Source organism: Phaethon lepturus, unplaced genomic scaffold, assembly GCF_000687285.1.
Source record: "Phaethon lepturus isolate BGI_N335 unplaced genomic scaffold, ASM68728v1 scaffold17390, whole genome shotgun sequence".
In the NCBI taxonomy this organism is placed as follows: domain Eukaryota; kingdom Metazoa; phylum Chordata; class Aves; order Phaethontiformes; family Phaethontidae; genus Phaethon; species Phaethon lepturus.
The window spans coordinates 1-21310 of NW_010514245.1; the positions used below are offsets into that span (position 1 = coordinate 1).

The following is a 21310-nucleotide window of genomic DNA, read 5'->3' on the forward strand; positions in this document are numbered from 1 at the left end:
TTGTGAGGAGTGGCTGAGGGAACTGGGGTTCCCTGAGGAGAAAAGGAGACTGAGGGGAGACCTTATCGCTCTCTACAACTACGTGAAAGGGAGTTGTGGTGAGGTGGGTGTTTGTCTCTTGACCCAAGTAACTAGTGACAGAATGAGAGGAAATGGCCTCAAGTTGCGCCAGGGGAGGTTTAGAGTGGATATCGGGAACAATTTCTTTACTGAGAGAGTGGTCAAGCATTGTACCAGGCTGCCCAGGGAGGTGGTGGAGTCGCCATCACTGGAAGTATTCAAAAAACATGTGGATGTGGTACTTCAGAACATGGTTTAGTGGGCATGGTGGTGTTGGGTTGGTGGTTGGACTTGATGATCTTAAAGGTCTTTTCCAACCTTAAAGATTCTGTGATTCTGTGTGAAGCATTTTGACTTCAAGAGCAATCTGTGTTGACAAAAGCAGCCTAACTCTTCCAATAAAACTGTATTATATTTCTGTGTCAGAGGTAACATTTCTAAGAACTGTACTTAAGGTGTGAGAAGTCCGTAGATTAGGTCGAAGTGGCAACACAAATTATAGCTGTTACCATAAATGGAGTACTAATACCTGTATGTTGAGCAGCAGTTATTTTGGTTTGTTTGTTTTCTCCCAGCCTCCTGACTGAAACAACCTCAACTTATAATTTTGCAGGTATTGTAGGTGCAACTGTTCTACCCTGACGTATTTTTAAAACCTTTCACTTCTCTGTAGCCTTGTTACTCTGGCTATTCAAGTTTTTAGTCCTGGTACTGAAAAAACTTGGTAACTGGCAACGGTGGATAGCATCTGCCACTTTAGCTTAATGCTTTTGCCAATGGTAATGTATTTGGATTGTGTCCATGAGAAAAACTGCTTTTGATGATCTTTGGAGGGCTTTTGCAATAGTTTATATTTTGAAGAGCTAATACAGAATACCTAGTTTCCCAAGTCAAGTCATCTGAAAACTCAAAAGTTATATGGAAACTTAGCAAAAGTAGTTTCCTATTGCCACAAATATTTTGATGCTAAAACTGTTTCTTTTTTGTTTGCTTAGAAACTATGTGAGGGAATTCTAAACTTCCTTGAAAAAGATACAAAAACTTCATGTCAAGTTGCCTGCCTGGAGGCCCTGCGGATTCTCTCCAGGGACAAGAAGGTTTTAGTACCTGTAACCACGAAGAGGAACATGCAGATCCTTATGAGGCTAGCAAAGCTGGACACTGTGGAAGATCCATTGCAGAGAGTGTCTGAATTTCCTGTTATAGTAGAAGCTTTAAAATGCCTCTGTAACATTATTTTTAATAGTGCTGTTGCACAGAAGCTCAGTTTGGAACTGAATCTTGCAGCTATGCTCTGCAATCTGCTGGAAAAATGCAAGGACCAACAGTTGGTTGATGACATTAAATGCTTTGATTTGCGTCTCCTCTTCCTCTTGTCACTTCTGCACACAGATATTAGATCGCAGTTGCGTCAGGATCTACAAGGGGTGCAAGTTTTGACTCAGGCTTTGGAAAGTTCCCTGAGTGTAAGATGGACGGAAGAATATAAAGCAGCAGAAGATCGTGACAGGCCTCCTTTATCTTTGCAAGAGACAGATTGTGCCATTGAGGCACTAAAGGCTCTTTTTAATGTAACACTTGACAGTTGGAATGTCCACAGCAAGGTAAGGCTTATCTCAAGTGTTTAAGTTGGTTTTGTTTAGCCTGCAAGAGCCAGAACTAGCAGGTAGATACACAAGAGGCAGTTGTTGTCTGCCTCCCAGAGCAAGGTTTTTAATACTTAACTTTTGCAAGCCCCAGAGCAAGGTTTTTAATACTTAACTTTTGCTATGGTAATTTTGATGGAATATGATTATAGCTGCTAAGGTAGTCTTGAAATTTTGCATCACAATTTCTCTGCAGGCAAAAAAGTCTGGGAAGATTGTCTGTCTGAATTCTGGTTGTGTCATGTGTTGATGATCCTGGACTTTCAAGAGATGCTGAGTCTTTAATGCTCGTGGCTTTGAACACCAAAATAGTGCTAAGGCTTTAATGCTCGTGGCTTTGAACACCAAAATAACTTTTTTGTTCTTGTTACTACGTAGGTAAAAAATCTAATTAATACATTTTCTGTGTAATGGGAGAGTAGCCTGGATTATATAACGCAAGTTAGAACTGTAAGTTTCCAAATAAAAAAATGCACAGGAGACTTTTTCATTAGAGTCTGAGATTTCCAAAAGAAAATATATGCTGTTCACTAATAATTAGCTGGCTAGGAAAACTTTTTAATGTAAATGTGTCAGATGGCTACATCTCTGGAAGTTGTGGACTATGGCAATAGGGTAATAATTAGAGCTGAGAAGTCTCCCTAGTTTTCTTCTGTTTTTCTGGACATGATGATAAGCACAACTCTAATTTTTAACAAGTAGCTCTGAAGAAAGAGTGGTATTGTTTTTAATGTCTTTCTCTCCCATCCTCCCAACCCCAGGTTCGGACTTAAATGTGATCTTTTAAGATGAGGTCATGTATGAGAACCAAACACACTTTCATTGTTATCTCTTATGAGTAGGATTTATCTTGGGTTTTTTCATTACAACATCGTATCTATTTTTTTTCTCTTAGACAAATATGCTTCCGATGTGTTGCATCACTAAATTTATAAACAGAAACAAATAACTTTTTTTTGGTTGAATAACCTAAGTCTGTACTGCAATAATAGAATTAAATGGGAATCTTTCCTTTTAGTCCACATCATATTGTCCCTAAAACAGCGTTGTTAACTTTTCACTGGGAATTGTAAATATGCAGCAATAAAGCTAAGTAGAAGTTTACAGTAATTATAATTGACAAATAATTTTTCTCTTTATTGCATTGAACTGAACAACAAATATTATGATTTTAATCATAATATTAAAGAATGTAAAACTTGGTGAAAGTCTGAAGCTTATTCTTTGCTTTAATGTCTCAAGGATATGCTGAATAACAAATCCTGAAACTTAAGATTGGTGAGGGGAAAAAAATCAGAGAAGCTAATATGCTAAATGTCAAGCAAATATGAAGAAAGTGAGGGGCTTTTCTCTTGTTTATATTCCTGACTTAGACATTTATTAAAAACATCTTTAACTTTGTCAGAGAAAGTTTTTTGTATAGACAAGTGATTATTTTGGAGGTAGGAACTTGGGTGGAGAAAAATGGCCCAAAGTCCAGCATATAACACAGCTATATGAATGTTTGCTACTTCAGTATTTGAGAAGCATCATCTTTGTGACTAAGTTTTACTGTGTGGAGGAAATAATGTCTGGTGTTAAGATGGAAAATGAAACTGTATTACCGTGCTCACCTCTTGAGACATAAGCTCTTGAAATCTGGATCTTGAAGTGGGTATACTGTTAGAAAATACTGGAAATCTTGAGAGATTAAAAGCCAGGTTTATGGCAGAAAGATGGGTAGGAGGTGGCACACAGTTGTGGTGTTACTTGATGGGGCTTTGTCTGACTGCTGTCTGTGGATGAGGGAGGCTTTGTCCCACAGAACTTTTCTTCAAAGAGCCCAAGCACGCAGCTGTCAGGAGAATTTCCTTCATTTTGTTTTTTTTTTTGTTTGTTTGTTTGTTTTTGTGGTTTGTTTGGTTTTTTAATTTGGAGGAGAGGTTAAGACATTCTGGGCCGAGAGAAGCTTATTTTGTGTCTTAAGATAAAGCTTATATAATAACTTTATGCTAAAAGTTCCTAAAAGGAAGCAACCCTTAACTTAAAGAGCTCTTTAGTAGTTGTAAACTGTTAGCAAGATGTTAGGTGGCATTCTGCGTAGCAAGTGTCCCTGTGGTAATATTAATGATCTGTAAGAAGAGTAAACAGCATGTTAATTAAGTGGGCTGAAGGTGGAGACTTGAAGAGATTACAAACAGTAGACAGGATGGAAAATAAAAGGAGAGCAGAGAGGTTAGGCATGTGGGTAGAAAACTAAATGAGAGGGGGAAAGAACCATTTGAAACACCAATATTTAATGACGGGAGATAGTTTCCAAGTAGCAAAGCCAGAGGAGAGCTGCAGGTGGTACAGTTGGCAGATGTGGATGCATCTTGTATGCATTGGGGAGCTTTGTGCTAGGTCAAACACACCAGAACATGTGATGGATGCCAGGAAGAGCTAATGAAAAAGGACCAGGACAATGATACACGCAGTTAAATGATTGCAGTTACTGGTGTACTTTTGTGTGGCTGCTTGTCGAGTGGGAGACTGGGAGGGGGAATTGCTTGGAGAGAGCAAAAGTCGGGCAAATAAGGTTGCTGAGAGTTGAGAAGTTAGTAAGGAAATGGATGAAAGGTATCAAGGGAGAAGCAGCAAGTGAATTAGGAAAGGGAACAGACTGGGTGTGGGAATGAAACAGTTGGCAACAAAAGCCCTAAATAAGGAGGCGGCAAATGAAACGAAGAACATGTGTAATCTAAATGGATGAAGAGGCGGCTGGGTGTAAATACAGGAGGGAAAATAGTAGTGGTATATTAGGAATAATGGTATGGAATTGAGCAAATGGTTGTAATGGGGTTTTCTGGCAGTAGAAGCTCATTTGACCGGAAGAAAGTCCCCAGCAACTTTTACAAGGCCTGGTTAAAAGGCCAGCATGTGACAGTTAAGCATTCAGTCAACGCTAAGGTACAGTCCTTTTATTGATAGGGATGGTTGTTATGATCTAATAGGTATTTTCCATCTTTAATTTTTATTATTCTAGTGACCTGAAACCCCCACTTGCAATCTTCAAAATGAAAAAATATCTTCATAATTTATATTTATATAGAATGAATCTCATCAATTTCGTTACATGGCTGCCATCCTTCGACACTGCTTATTAACCACGGGTCCTACTGAAGACAAAACTGAAGAGTTGCACAGGTTGGTAGAATTGTAGAACCAGTCTATTTTAAAAGGTTATATTTTTTAAAAAAAAATAGAAAAAAAAATTACTTTGCCTAAATTCTAACGTGGGAATCTGAGAAACTGTGAAAACTCTAATTTTGAGTAAAACATTATTAATCTTTTTGACGAAAGCTCTTTGCTTGAAATATTGTTAAAGCATGTCCACTATTCCAGATAGAAAGTGGCTGGCAAGTTTATTATTTTTGATCAATAATAATGAAGCTGACTTTGGAAATGTTTTTCTGTGTGGGTTTGTGTGTTGTAACTGAGGATGAAAATATATATGGAAGTTCTAGGGGTAGTGCAAATTGAAGTGGAATGCAACTTTTATTGTTTTGCACAGAAGCTAATGGAAAAACTGCATTTTGAGATTTTTTTTTTTTAATGTAACTTTTGAGATTCTGATGGAGCGGGATGGAAGTAACAAGTTGATATGTTATCTCCCAGCAGTTCTAGGCTGCTTTATTAAAAGTATAAATATCAGTTCTCTGGTAACAATATTTTTTTTTTTTTTCAAAGATGAGTGAATCATCTTTCAGTTTTAGGTGCATTGTTTTTTTTCTTCCTCAGTCCTTGCACCCAACTGTTTTTTATGTATTTGCAGCCAATAATAATCAAAATTCAGAGTAGTGAGGTGCTAGTTTTCTCTTCAGTTTTTTTTTTCTGACATCCTTATTTTTATCCAAGTAGGGCAGCTGTTCACAGGGCCCAACAGTACAGTACTGTCAAATGCTATCCCATATTATCTCTTGGCAATGAAAATTAGCGTTGCCATTTTCTTCTTTAGACATGTCCATACATTTAAGTGTAGGATCTTCTGAAGATCATCTTGTGAGGCAGCAGTCTCAAGGAAGAAGGATATAGCTTTTCACACCCAGCAGTCTTGAAAGTGTTAAATGAACTTGATTAAAATCTTGGAAAGCTCTTAGAGATCAACAGTCTTGGGTGAACACTAAAATCCTACATCAGAGCCCGTCTCAGTTGGTGCAGACTACTTTCGAATAATTTAGGATACCGCTACAGTAGTTGCTATGACTAAAGTTAGTGCTGTGTCCTAAAAGGCAGTCGGTATTTTCTCTTTGCAGCTGCTTATGGTGGGTATTTTGTGCGCTCATCCCCCTTTAAGGGAGGGACTGGTGGGAATAAGTTCCCCACTGCTGGGAAAATTGAACAGATTTGGATAAATTCAACAACGACAAGGAGACAGAGATTGGCCTTTAGTATTTAAGCTTGTACATAGTCAGCAAGACTGCTGATATTCTGGTGAATTATTATACAGCTGATGCTCTTCCCCTGAAAACATGTTCTATTTCCTTGTCCAGGAATGTGACTAGTCTAATCACCCTGTAAAATATATCACCCTGTAAAATTTAATTATCTTGTGCTATTGCAAAAGGATGCATGTTATGCAGGTCCTTTTGGTTTTAACTTTTGCAAACACTTGCAGATGACATCCAAAAATGGGTTTTACATATAGAAATAGGCAGCTGTGGAGAATATGTAGTATCAGTGTGATTTCTGTCCTTGCTTTTTTCAGTCAGAAGGAATGTTTTGTGTAGAGATGCTGCCCACACGAACCTTACCAAGACACCAAGTCAAGGCAAGGTTTCTCCCTAATTCTGAGAAGGAGAAGCAGAAAAGAAATGAGGATGGTTTTTACTCGCTTGTGTCACTTCAGTTGTTTCCCCTTCTCCATCGGGCTCAGTATAGCACTGTTTCAGTCTTTCTGTTATGCAGAGAAAACAACTTTCTCCCTTTGTTAGCTACCTGTAGCTAGTTTCTTTAGTTCAAGTTGATAGAAGAAAGAATGCAAGTGTGGTATTGCTGTACATAGTATTTGATCTTGATTCATGTCATACTCAGGCGTTTTTTTAACATGTTAGAGCACTGCACAGGTTTTGACTTTTGTGATTGAAATATTTCAGCCCATCTGCAAAACCTGGGTTTTGTCTTTGAATGTACAGGATGCAATAAAAACTGAGTAATTAATATGCTTTTTCACCAAGATTGTTCATCACAAGGCAGCTCTGGAATAGAAAAGGTATAGTTGGAACTAACCCCCTGCAAATGATCAGAAAGATCAGGGACCTAGATCAGAGGGCCCCATTCACTGATGTATTTGGTCAAGCAGAACTTTCATTATTGAAGCTTCTATCAGGAATCAATGAGTAAACTTGTGTTAGCATTCTATAGCTAACATTTGCGTGCCCAGCAAAGGGCAACGAAGCTGGTGAGGGGTCTGGAGCACAAGTCTTATGCAGAGCGGCTGAGGGAACTGGGCTTGTTCAGTCTGGAGAAGAGGAGGCTGAGGGGAGACCTTATCGCTCTCTACATCTACCTGAAAGGGGGTTGTGGTGAGGTGGGTGTTCGTCTCTTGACCCAAGTAACTAGTGATCGAACAAGAGCAAGTGGCCTCAAGTTGCACCAGGGGAGGTTTAGACTGGGTATTAGGAAAAATTTCTTTACTGGGAGCGTGGTCAAACACTGGAACAGGCTGCCCAGGGAAGTGGTGGAGTCGCCATCACTGAAGTATTCAAAAAACGTGTGGACATGGCACTTCAGGACATGGTTTAGTGGGCATGGTGGTGTTGGATTGGTGGTTGGACTTGATGATCTTAAAGGTCTTTTCCAACCTTAATGATTCTGTGATAGCATAGCTAAAAAAAGGAGGCTGTGTCGTAGTTTGGGCTGTTCCGTATGCAGGACTCTGTGCATCTGTATTGCTAGAGATGAGGTGTGCGTCTCAGCAGTGTGCAGCTTCTTGCTCTGCTTTCCACCTGGAGCCTATCAGTAAGGCAATTACAAAAATGTTAAAACTGTAATAAAATATAAGCAGTGTTGAATGCAGAATAAACTGTATGAAGTGTCAGTGGGGCATAAATATATTTCTTAGAATTGCTGATCACTTGCACTTCTCTAAGTTTGTAAATCTGCAGAATGTAAGATGCCTAAATGAAGGCTTTGGGCAGCCTGTTAAAGCACATTGTATGAATGCTTGTGCTCTGAATGTGTAAGTTGAGGATTTATTTTATGTGAGCATCAGGTGTTGGATACATGCCCTGAGCTGTGACTCTAATTTCTAGAGTCACAGTGTGACTCTCTTTCTAATAAATAAGCAGAAGTTACCTATAAAAATATCTTAACTAATTTAGTACCTGGTATTGTTGTCATTATTGTGGTTCTGTCGTGTCATTACTTAACATTGGAACATGAACAGCTTAAAGCACCACATATTAGAGTGAGTGCCATTTTTGCCCACTAACAAGGTTTTAATCAAGGCATTCAGCAGCTCTAAATAGGCCTTTGCTTCTGAATTTGCATATCAGGAGGGGGCTGGGAGCATGAGTGGGTGGATGTCATGTCCCAGTGATTAATGATCTCTAGGAAGCCGAAAAGGAGAGAGTAATATACGCAGTATTTCTACCCCCTGGAGTAGGAATGCAAACACTATTGTGCAGATCTGTGCATAGTCACTGACTTCCTGGTAGCTGGAGAATTTCATACACTCCTCTACCACAAATAAAACTGTCAGTGGAGTGACAAAGATCAGAAAGCCGGGCTTCATTTATTGAAAAGAATAGCTCAGACACAGTGATCCAGAAAATTAATTTTGTAGGTGTTTGGGAACTTGGTTGTTTAATAAGAAACTGGTAAAAAGAGAACTTTTGATGAAAGGCCTGAAGCCACCAAATATTTGTTGAATTTCAGTCTGTCTTGTTTCTAACTGTTCTTGAATTATTGGAGAGGAATAACTTCTGTGATATAAAAGATGTATCTTAAACAGGAATTAGAAACAAAACAAAGAGAACAAGCTTTCCAAAAAGTATAAGTTGTCTGAATTTTGATTGCTAAAAGAGAAAAGGGAGATGGCACAATGTGGAACAGCCACCCAGTCTGATCAGACCAAAACCAGCACATTTGTTAGAAATCCTGTTATGATTGCCATAATTTGCTTTCTCTTCTACTAATTCTTTGTTAGAATTATATTAATGACTTAAAAACTGAGGGCAGCTTCTAAGTAGATATCATTAGAAGTGTTAAATGAAGTTGTTTGAAAAGTTTTCTCTATTCTTGGAACACTTCACTGACCCTTGAAACATCAGTGCTCGTAGTTTCGTTGATAGCTTTGAGGTCTGCATATGTAAACCTAAATAGTTCTGTAGTATTTCTAAATATATCCATTTATAAGTTTAGTTGGGCATCAGCAGGTAAATAATGACAGAATTCTAATTTTTGCAGCATCTGTGTAACTTAGCCCCATGTTCAGGAAGAGTACTAACACAAGTCTGTATAACGAGAACAGGATAGATAGCAAACTCAAGGGATGTGTACCATACCAGAGACCCTTGCAAAGTAAGTTCCCTCTTACTCCATTAAAGAGGAGGGAGGGACCCTGTGGTCTAATTTAAATCACTTAATCGATGTTTGGGAAGCGCTCCTCTTTGTGCTTTGTGGAATGCAAAGACTGCCAGTTACTGAAAGGTAGTGCTTGGCAAATCTGAATTTTTTTTTAATGTGCTGAAAGCCTTCTGTATTTCTTACACACTACAAGCTAAGTAAATATGGAAGTATATCACGGGACCTGAGAAATTGCCACCATGCCCCACTGTAATAGGAGGAGGAAATGTTTTCTGTGGTGTACTTTGTCACATTAATGATGGTAATACGGATGTGCTGTAAAATGTTTTAAGTTTCAAGGAAGGGAAAAAACTCAGACCGCTGCAAATCAATGTGAGAGTTCCCCCTGCTGTCCTGCAAGATCAGTTGCTGTAACACACTGCTGGAAGCTGTGCCGTATCTGTGGGATAGGATACTGTGGGGGCTGGAAGTAATAATGTGCTGCTGCAGTATAGCTTTTGGAACTTTTGTCTGTCTTTTTCCTTGTTCGTTCCAAGAGCCAACACTCGGGTGATAATGCATGCCACCTCCTTTAAAACCCAGAGAGTAGAAAATAAAGTATTGTTTGAGTTGCAGGGCCTCTTTTTGGTTGCAGTTGTACAAACAGTTTATGGTGAATTGTACTCTGTTTTTAATTCTTTCTTCCAAATGAATAATTAATTTTTAAAATCTGTTTCAGCAATGCAATCAACCTCTTAAGCAATGTTCCCGTTTCTTGTTTGGATGTTCTTATTAGTCCATCATCCCAAGAGGAAACAGATATAAAATACAATGGTATGAATATGGGAGCAATTCAAATTTTACTGGATTTCATGGAGAAGAGAATAGACAAGGTATGGGCTGCAAAGATTCTTCACAAAAGGGACATTTTTCATTAAAGCGAAAGTGTGCATATGTAAAGCTACTTATAAACGTTTCACACAGTATTTAGCACCAATACGGATGTCTTGCTTCTGGATTGTGAAACACCTCGAAATTGAGAACAAATTCCTGTGAATATCTGAAACATACTTGCTTGTGTGACTGTGAGGATGAACATTTGGCTTTGTTTATATCTATGTAAAGTTCATGTTTTGGCTGTCATATAGGACTTCATTAAAGGGTTCATAGTATTTGAAAAGGAAAATTTGCTCTTAAAGTTTTATTTGTATTTGGTTTCATTTTAGGGAAGCAGCTACAGAGAAGGTTTGACTCCGGTTCTCAGTTTACTAACTGAATGCTGCCGAACTCATAGGAATATCAGGAAGTTTATCAAAGCTCAGGTAAGTAAAATACTTATCAAAATTTGAATACGAAGCTAATGATAAACTTTTTGAGGTTTTGTACCTCAGTGCAAGACACTGATACGTTAAAAGTATGAATGGTTTCATATTAAATTGCCCACAGAGTTCTCTGCAGTATTTTTTTCTCTTAGGTCTCTGACAATTGTCAGCTATAGAAATAATTTTTCAGTCCATGTAAATCAATTGATATTATGGCCTAAGTTCCACAGTACATTTTGTAGAGCTGTTAACGAATAACGTTAGGGGTATTATAAAGCTGTATTAGTGTGAGTCACCATGGATCATGTGACACGGGGCAAAGAACTCGATGAGGTCTGTCCCCTTACATCCGGCATATCAAAAAAATTTCAGTGCAGTTTATAAAACTTTGCAAAGCTGCAGAGTAGCCAGTGAGGCTACAGATGTTTTGATGGATTCTGCCTGAGCTTTAGTTTGACCTCAGCAGGTGGGAGTCATTGTAATTGGAACTTGTGTACTCGTGTGTATAAGCTGTTCCATCAGAACCCTGAACAGAAGTATACTTCATCACTTGGTCTCTTAAAACAGTTGTTTAATACAGTAGGGACTGTGGGTAGGCTTTTTACAAGAAAAAAGACTTCCATGCAATGGTTAAAGATGTAAAGATCTCGGTGGGTTAGTGGTTGGGTGTGGTGTTTTCTGTTTGTTCTGCAGCTTTTTGTGAAGTTGAGTGGAGAAAAGTTAAAAGATGAGCAAGGGAGAGACAACTGAAAGCAGCTAAGGAATGTTCTTTTTCCTAAGCTGCAGTGATTTTTTGGGTTGCATCTTAGATGCCACTCCCAGATCAAGGCAACGCCTGAATTAATAAATGGAGTTTATAATGGAAAAGAGCATATTTTGCATGTATTTTCTGCCTCTTTCATCTATACCAGAAAAGTCTTTTTGAGGAATTTAAGAAACTTATTCTTGGTGTTTATTGTTTTTGTTCACAGCAGTTCTTTCCTGGGATACCCTTCTGATCTGTTCCGTAAAAAAAAAAAAAAAAAAAAAAAAAAAAATTGCCCAGACAAATGTTCAGAAGTTAGAAAATGAAGTTGTCTGCATGTTTTTACGACATCTTGGTGTCTAGATGTCAGGATATAATTGCATGCTGTCTCTTACCACAGGACAACTGCCTCATATAGTGCACAGAATGGATGGATGCTGCTAAACTGCATGACCGGATGTTTGATATTTTGAATTATCCTCATTGTTAAGTGTTGGCCTTAGGCTTTATTTATTGTGCACTATTCAAATTCTGATCTGAAGACAGAATGATTAATTTCCTCATGGACTGTCCTATGGCACTCATCACTGCATTAGTATTAGTGTTCTAAAAACATTAATTCAGTCTTACAACACTCTGTGAAATAGCAGTGATGGTACTAGCCCCGTTGGGGAAAGTAAGCAGGGACAAAGTAAAATGTTTCTGCTAATTGTTTGAATATTTAGTTTGAAAAGGACAGGGTCTTTTTTCCAAGTAGTCAATATTGTAGCATTCATTTGTTTAAGTATCGGTTCCCATTGAGTCCGATTTCAGTAGTAAGGGTGCAGTAATTTTGCACAGAACATGACATTTTTACATTAGACACCTGGAATACAAAGGACTGCAATTTCTTATAACAGTTACTGACATCTTGGATTTCATTCCCTAGTAAAACATTGAAGATCCATAATTCTTACAGGAGTCTTCAGACCATTAAAGATTTTATATTACGTCCAGATTTGTTTGCAGATCATATCATATCATGTGAATGCAAAAAAATTAATGTAGGTTTTGTGTCTGAAGGCATATACACAAGGAGGTGGAAGTTAGGTTGCAAAACCAGACATATTCCAGGCACCTCCTGCCTTTGAGGGTTGAAGTTAACAATACTAATGACATTTAAGGGAAAATAGTGTATTTGAAGAAATTCTAAATAGTGTTTTCTCCAAAACCTTTTTGAAACTTAGCTTCACCTTTTGAAAGAAACATGTTTCCCCTATACACATAGAGCCGATTTTAAAAATTTATCATCATAGAACTTGCAATGCGACTTACTTGCCTGCTTTTTTCACCATAACTATATTGATTGTTCTGTGTAAATTACACATCATGTTAATATTGTAAGTTTCCTTAAGCTGGTATTTTTTGTGCTTTTGCCAGATATTTGAGCAAAACAGAAGAAACACAGAACACGAGGTTACTGCTGCCCATTAGGCAACTATTTTAGGATGCTCATTTGTGCTCTTAAACTCCTAATAGTTGTCTTTTTTCTAAAGTCTGCATCTGGGACTGAGTACTCTTGAATGGGTACTCATACCCAGGATGGCAGACCAGAAGGCCCGAGTATGTTAAGAAGCAAGAGTCATTACTAATGTATGTAAGCATAGTTGGGTTGATTTTATTCCTTTTTATGAAGGAGCAGAGCTTACAGTATTTCCTTATTCTGTTGACTGTATTTCCTTCTGCAAGGATTGGATAGGTATTGCCATGAATTCTATGCTGGTTTTCCTCTTTTTTTCTTTTTTTGTGCTGCTAGGTATTGCCTCCATTAAGAGATGTATCAAATCGTCCAGAAGTTGGCACAACAGTCAGAAACAAGCTTGTGCGCCTTATGACACATGTTGACCTTGGAGTAAAGCAAATTGCAGCAGAATTTCTTTTTGTTCTTTGTAAAGAGAGAGGTAGAAATTATTTTCTCTTCTCCCTTTTATATAAGGTCTTGCTGTAATTAGTATATTTGCCTCTTGCTGTAACTGTTGATTCTTTTAACACTATGCTGGTTTTCGTTTTGTAGCTTAATACAGCTGAGTAATTTTCTGTACCACTCTTTGCAGTTGACAGCTTGTTAAAATATACAGGCTATGGTAATGCAGCAGGATTGCTGGCAGCAAGGGGCCTGTTAGCAGGAGGAAGAGGAGATCATTGGTACTCAGATGATGAAGATACGGATACAGAAGAATACAAATCTGCAAAGCCAAAGTATAGTATTGTTTTCAATTTTGCATAGCCTGTTGCAATTTAAATGTTTTGACATAATTTTTTTGTTTCATCTTTTCCAGAGAGGCCTGTTTTGGGGTTACATGTGCTTGTATTAACTATTGTCACCTGTTGACTTCATGGTCTAGTTATTGCGAAACCAGCCTCTAATAGTGACCATCCTATAGTCAGATGGCTGAAAAAAAAATTATCACTATGAGAATGATTTAACTTCCATAAGGAGAACTATGTAAAAATGCAAACTTGTCAAAAAGAAATAAGGAACAAAACCAAGCAATGTTCGTGGGTGGTCTAGGATCAGTTTTAAGATGCAGGTTAGAGGTTCAGAGTACATATGTGTTGTCCATTTAAATGGATAGCTAAAAAGCTGGAATTGTTAAATGAGAGTAAAGGAAGCTATCAGAGATGATACTGTAAAAGAGTAACAAAGCAAGCCCAAAACGTTTAGAAGCACGGCTTACTGGAGGCATTAAGAATGAACCTATGAAGAAGGTTGTCTTTATCAAAAGCTGGAAGCCTGCAGTGTGTATATGGCCATTAGATGGTTGAGATGTAAGTAGGCAGAGAAAGGGGGCAAGGCCATAGCAAAAATGGTAAAGGAATTCCTTGCATCATTGTAACTATGAGGAAGTTTGAGGGAGTTCTCAGGTGGGACCCTTTCTTTACAGACAATGAGTCTGAATAACTATTTAAAATTGAAGGGTGAAAAGAGATTTTTTTTTTAACAAATTGAGCAAATTTTAGAAAAAAAAAATATAGTAACAAACTTAGCAAGGATGGCGTTTGCCCCAGATTTTCCAGGAACTCACAAGAAGTTGCCAAACTACTATGTTTGTAAGGTATATCTCTGTAACAGAGAAGATAAAGGTGTCAAATGTGGCTTAAGGTTTTAAGTGGGACTTTGTAAAAAAGGAACAAACCAGGAGGTCTAATTACAGTCAGTCAGATTGCTTGGTACTAAAATGTTCCTAAAGAATTGAGTAAGTCACATAGGTAAATATGGAAGCAGCAAAACAACTTCTGTAGAAGTCACTCCTCAGGAATCCAGTGTATTTGTTTGAAGGATTCAATGATCATATAGAAGCTCTGTCTGTTTATTTCTATTAATTTTAATTGATTTGGTGTTAAAGGTTTCAGTTTGTGATGTTACATTGATGATTTGATGCCCTTTTAAGTAGGTTCTGAAATTGTTGATAGTGGGCATCTGAAGCGTGTTATTTCTCCACTTTACTCCATTTTCCTTGAATTACACAGACATGATTAGGTATATGATGGCAGGTTGTGTCTCACTGAAAGATTCTTATTGAGGACCATGAATGAAAGACAGGATCAAATGTAGGAGAAGTTACAGAAGTTATATTGCTTCTATGCCAAGAAAAGAACTCTAAAACAGGAATTTTCTTTTTTTCTTCTGCACTTCAGGATTATTTTTTTCTTGCTCTTTTGTCTCTGCTCTTCTTTCAAAAGCCTAACATTCAGTTATGCATATAAGTAAAAGTATGACATCTATTTATTTATAAAAGCTGACACTTAAATGAAACTTTCAGGACAATTGTCAGTTGCTTTATTTATCTGGTTTTCTGTATTGCTGTTAAATGTTTGTGATTAAACTGCTTGAAAAGGTAATTTGACCTGAAAGTATTCTTTAAAACTACTTACCTGCTTTTGTTACTTACCATTTCTGTATCACCATTCAGTTGTTTTAACAGTGAAAATAACTGGCATTGTAAATTCTCAAAGTAACTTTAATTTGGTTTGAGCAAAAATGATCATGGGAGGCGAATGGTAAACTAATTCGACAGTTCTTCATAAATAAGAAAATGTAACTGGAACCTGTCTATATTTTTTTAAATTAAGCCGGTACAGAATTAGTTGCAAACATATATACATCATTCTGTTCCCCATCTATATAATTATTACTAATGACAATGTCATTATTATCATCATTATTCCCCTGCTTTCAAACTGCTTCTGTATCGGTTATAACAAGTACTAGTGGAATGTGCATTCCTGAGTAGCTAACAAGAAATTAATACAGTGACTCAAGATAATATTGTGATTCACTGGAAAAGGCTACAGAAAAAGGATAAACATGAACATAGGCTATTTATAGTAAAAACTTTCATGTGCAGTTCAGACAGTGCCAGTCTTGGTTTCTATTACTGCCTTCCTCTCTCCTCTGATCAAGAAGATAGACAATTTACATACATATGTCTATAGAAATGTAAACTCTGTTGTTTTTCTACCTTCAGCATTAACCTTATCACTGGTCACTTAGAAGAACCAATGCCCAATCCGATGGATGAAATGACAGAAGAACAAAAAGAATATGAAGCGATGAAGCTTGTCAACATGTTTGATAAACTTTCTAGGTATTGTATTATAGCTGCTGAGGGAGGCAGCTCATATCCTGGCTCCTCACTAAGGTGTAGTGCTTCAAAATAGTGCTATAATCAACTTCTTTGCAGGATTAGGACCACTTTAACTGCAGAGAAAAATGTTTAGCACTTCAAAGAAAAGAGTGATATGTAACAGAACTTCAGAGGAAACCTCTTTTGGAGAGGACTGGGCAGAATCAGGAAGATCTGGTGGTGAGGGACCTGCCTCCTAAATGGGTAGGCTGATAATAGTGAAAAAAATTTCTCCTTTTAAAGTATGGGACGCAATCCAAGCCCAAGGCAAGTGTACTCATTTTCCCCAAGTCAATGAGCAGCATCGCATGGTAACTACTTATGTCTGCTGCTTATATGAAGAACAAATACAGTGTGAAAATAGTTGTCACCAGAAGCAATAAATTATATTACAGAGCAGTTAAAGGGGAATTTACAATTAAGAATTACTGTGGATTTATTACAAGTGTGGACTGGATTACAAATGAGACTCTATAATTTGTTTTAAATGACTGCCATAAAAGAAAATGGTACTTAAATGTGACATAAAGGTGCATGTTATTGATACAGAAAGTTGATTTTTATTTTATAACTTTCTACATACAAAAAGGGAACAGACCTGTGCTGTTAGCTATAGCTTTTTTCTCTTTGACTCAATATGCCTAGAATTTGCTGTGTTTTCTTCCCTCCCCATGCTTGTAGCCATATTGGAGTGATTGCTTGTAGTTTGTTTCCTGTGTAAGCAAAGTTTACATTCATGAGGAACACTTTGTATTATATTAACTTACCATTGAACTGAGCTGTAGGAATTTAGGTAAGTATATAAGGGGATCATTCTTCAAACATGGGAAAACTGAGCAACTAGAAGTGTATTTGTGTTTTGTGAGAGTTTGTAGATATTCAAACAACAAGATCTAATGAGAGAAATTCAGAAAACCTTTATCTTTACATCTCTCAAAGATTTGGAGTACAGCAAAAGGTATGGGAGAATCTGGCTTTTATATTGACTGACAAAGACTGAATTATAAGCAGGAGTAAGAGCAGAGAAGAATCTCAGAAAAAGTGATCTGAAACTGTCAGTGAAGTAATTGGATACTTTTTCACATCATTTGCATGGAAAGCAAGTGTAGTATGTTACAGTCTTTTTAATAAAGAGAAGAAAATGCAATGCAGATGTAGACTTAACTGAACTACTATGTAAACCATAATGATTGCTGTGTAAGCTGGAGAATTAAGATGCTGAGCGCGAGGGGTACCACAATAAAATGACTAAATGGTCTAAAACTTTAAAAGGAAGATTGAGACCGGACAGAAACTACGGCTGGAGACAAGTCAGTTGCTATCAGTGTAGCAGTGACACAAAAAGTCCAAATGGCGTTACTGTAGCATAAGAGCCTTTTCAGTTTGGGGGCTTGGAGACACCTGCTGTGTTGCCTGCTACAGACTGACAATAACTAAGCAGCTGGTGCCCTGTGTCACTACTTATCCTCTTGGCCAGTAGCATTACTTTTACCTTGGGCTTTCTGTATCAGTTACATCCACCTGCAGCTTCTTCTATAGTACTTAGGCTGCAAACTCTTCAGGGCTGGGACTCTTTTTGTTGTAAGGTTTTTGTTGGATTGTTTTTTAGTATAGTGATTACTGTGGGACAGTTTTGTTGATGTGACCCCTTTAGGTGCTGTGATAACATGAATAAAATCACTTGACTGTTCTCCCTACCTTTTTTGTTTTACTGAAAATTGGGAGTAGAGGGAAACGCTGGCAGGAAGGAAAAAGACACTAAGACTTGCTTTTGGGAGGCTCTGGAGGCTTAATGAATGTAATTGAGTGCAGTTGTGGGTTTTGCAGATGTTAAATAAAATGGGAAGCTGCCAGTCTTGTATACAAGGAGAAAGAGTTGGTAACATGCTGCTAGTAGTGGGAGTCCCTCCATGTTTTTGGAATCGAACACTTCTGCCTCCAGCTTGAGTCCTTCAGTGCTGGGAGTTTTCATGGACTTAAAGCTCCCAGCGAAATGCACTTTTTTCCCTTGGTTTGCAACCTACAAATTTAAACTTGGAGGTTGCTTTGATAGGAGTCTTTAGCTGATTTTGGGTTTTAAATCTTACTTTGAGGCACACTGCTGGTGTCAGGTTTCCTGCTTCTGCTGGTCTTGGTGGTTGTCCCCATAAGAGGGGACATACACTGTGAACGGAGCAGTTTGGTGCAGTGGTTTATTTATAAGAGGGGAGGAATTTGGACAGGGAACCAACAGCTCCTTCTTCTGATCTGAGTGAGTTGATGTAACTTTTTCTGTGTGACGTGAACAAGAGCTTAGAGTGAACTTGCATGATGTACAGCAAAACTGGACTGCTTAGTACACTTGTACTGTCCCAGTAATGGAAGCTAAGCTTTAAAGAGCAAGCATGCTTTCACTGGAGAAAGGTATGGGGAAAAAAAAAAGTTGGACTGATAAACTTGCTTCCTTTCCTGAATGATGAGGATAATCAGGCTAGTCTGTCACTGGGGTGTTCTAGATCTGGTTTTGACTGGCTCTGTATTGTTTTTGAAAAGTTACCTGATGACAAGTTGAACTGAGAAAACAAATTTGCAAAACAGTACTACTTCAGTGAAAAGTTATAGCCTTCATTAATGGCTGCTAACTGTTTACACTGTGCCCTTTGTACAAGTTTATTGAAACTATGAGTAATAAAGTGGCATTTTATCCCTTGTTCCATAACATGCCAGTGGATTTTTGCTCTCCAACTTTCTTTTTATTTTCAGCATTGGCACTGAAGTATTGAAACTGCTTTGAGGTGATGTAAAACTGATCCATGCTTTTGGTTGTTTCAGGTCTTACTTCCAAAGTTTTTCTATTCTGCTACGTTGTTGATGTTTAGGCTTGTTCATTGAGTAATTGCCCAATGACAAGGATAAATTAAAATTAATCACCCAGTTTTGTTTTACCAAAATGTATGGAGGAAAGCTGAATATTGTTTGTGAACCTGTTTCCCTTGCCCCAATATTTTGACATAGACTTGGATTCTACAAAAATTTCTATAAAAAGCTTCTATATTTTGCTCAAATTTGGCTGGATGATACTTTTTAAGATCATTAAATATATATAAAATATAAGTGTAAACAAAGATGAAAAATCTTGATTACTGCATCTCTTGGGAGATGTAGATGTTACTTAGGTAGTTTGCTGGATGCCTGAACTTGGCCGTGAAGTAACTCTATGGGCTTTGTCTGCAGTAAGGGTCAATACTATCTTGTTGATTCATTGCGAATTGTTTGGTGACTGTAAATCAGTGTCCTCTGTATGTGATGCACATCTTTGAGCTTTGAAAAACTGCCCAAATCTGCAAAAAGATTTAACTCAACCTTTCATTTTTGCAAAATATCGAGTTATCCACCTTAAATCAGTGTTGTATGATGTTTTGTCTGTTTATATCACAGATTATTTGGAATATTCTGTGTTAATTAAAATGTCTGGGAAAAATGCTAACGTTTTTTCAATTATAAATGGCAGGTAGAATTGTATATTAATTGACTAATTTAAAATGTCAGGATGCCTTTTCCAAGCCAACCTTGTATTAATAGCAAGAATCCTTTTGCTGATGAAATGGTCTCCAATTATCACAGCTTGGGTTTTGTTGTACATTGAACAGAAGTCAACAAAATGGGTATGTAAGAGAACCTGTCTAAATAAGCGAGCATACTCATTAAAAATACAAAATTAATCATAGGATGAATGAAGAAGGCAATGTTACATAGATTTTTTTTTTTCCCCCCCTTTCTAATCATAGAACAAAATAATGTTACATGAAAGGATCAGAACTATTATGTAGTACTCAATTATAAGGAGGTGAATAGGTCCCGAACATGCCATTTTATCAAAGGAACAGACTGGTGTTTACATGATGGCTGTTTCATTACAGACACTGTCATTAATTCCATGTGTCAATACTGCCCTATAGCACAGTGAGCAGACAAGAAAGAGTTACCCTTCAAAACAAGGGAATGATTTTTGAGTCGTTATCAAGCTAAATGGCAAGCAGGAAGCTAGAAGTTGTATAGATATATTTGAAGGGACTCTTGGGAGATGTGGAAGTGGAAGAAGAGAATGTGTTTTACCAACTGTTTAATTATGGTGTGTTTATAAGTATGCTTGAATAGAATGCTTTGTTTGCATTAGAAAAATGAATGTTGCAAGAAGGTGTGTTTGTGTCCATGGCAGGTCAGGTAAGGATGTTCAAATATGTATAAATATATACATTGTGTACTTGTATATATCTTCATAGATACAGACGCATTCCCGCTGCCACCTACTGGGCTAAAGCGATCTCTCTTCTGCCCAATAGATGGATCATAAACATCCAGTTTCTGGATAATGATCTTTCTTCTGAGGCTATACATGCCAATTTCTGGTGATTCCCATGCCACCTTGTATCTCACCTTAAACAGTAAGCACATCCCTAGCTAGCCCAAGGTGTCAAAGCTCAGTGGAGGTCTCCAAGCAGCCAGTGCTAAATGGGCAGATTGCTGAGGCGGGCAGAGCTGAGACTGTTCATACCAGGGAAGGATCAGCTTTGTGAGCTTTTGTGTGGCACTTAGCAGAAGTTAGCAGAGTGATGCCTCTTGCAATCCTACCTAATTCTGTTGTTTAGCAGATAGTTGTCCAAAACTTCTGAAGCTAGCTTTGTAGGCAGCCAGATCTTTTCATCTCCCTCTGTATTATTCCTCTTTGAAAAACAGGAATAAGCTTGAGCTTGCAGTCGAGTCTTCACCGGTGAAAGGATGCCATGTTTTACACCATTTTAGGACTAGATTATGGTTAGGAAAAAAACAGGCTGATCCCTGCTTCCCCTCCTTCCTCTTCTTTTGGTGGCCTAGAATATTTCTGTCTTTATAGAGTACAGTTTTACTGGGTAGGATTTTTCTGAGGAAGGGTGTATGGAGTTCAGCCTCCTAAAGAGAAAGAACAGCAAACTTGCAACAACCATCATTCATCCTGTTCAGGGATTTGCAAAGCAAGAAGCTCATGCAGGAACAGAAAGGTAGTTGATAAACATGCCTGTTATTCTATGAAATGTGAGCTCAGCCCAGCTCGTAGTTAAAGCCTAGAGAGGAGGAAATGCATTGGAAGTGAACCTCAAATACAATACAGCGCAGTTCATAATGGTGCACTTTGAAATGAGTACAGCGAGCTGAGAAACAGGCTTTTGAGTATCACTAAAGAAGATACAAATGCACATTGGTGACTCAGACTTTTGCATGACAATGTAATGTAGAAGTTGGTGCAAAAAAAAAAAAATTATCTGGACAGACAGTAACAACTGGAGAGTTGGGCGTAGGGGAACCTCATGAAATTTAACAAGGACA

General features: G+C 37.8%; 1 protein-coding gene across 1 annotated transcript; it reads left to right on the forward strand.

The window, feature by feature from the left end:
- Nucleotides 1-1055: 1055 nt before the first annotated feature.
- On the forward strand, nt 1056-15982 carry RIC8B (RIC8 guanine nucleotide exchange factor B; the record flags this gene model as incomplete). Its single annotated transcript, XM_010292461.1, has 7 exons — nt 1056-1664; nt 4777-4871; nt 9973-10126; nt 10460-10555; nt 13096-13240; nt 13394-13538; nt 15809-15982. Coding segments are annotated over 7 exons (1418 nt in total), but the record flags the coding sequence as incomplete, so codon positions are not given.
- Between the last annotated feature and the right edge of the window lie 5328 nt (nt 15983-21310).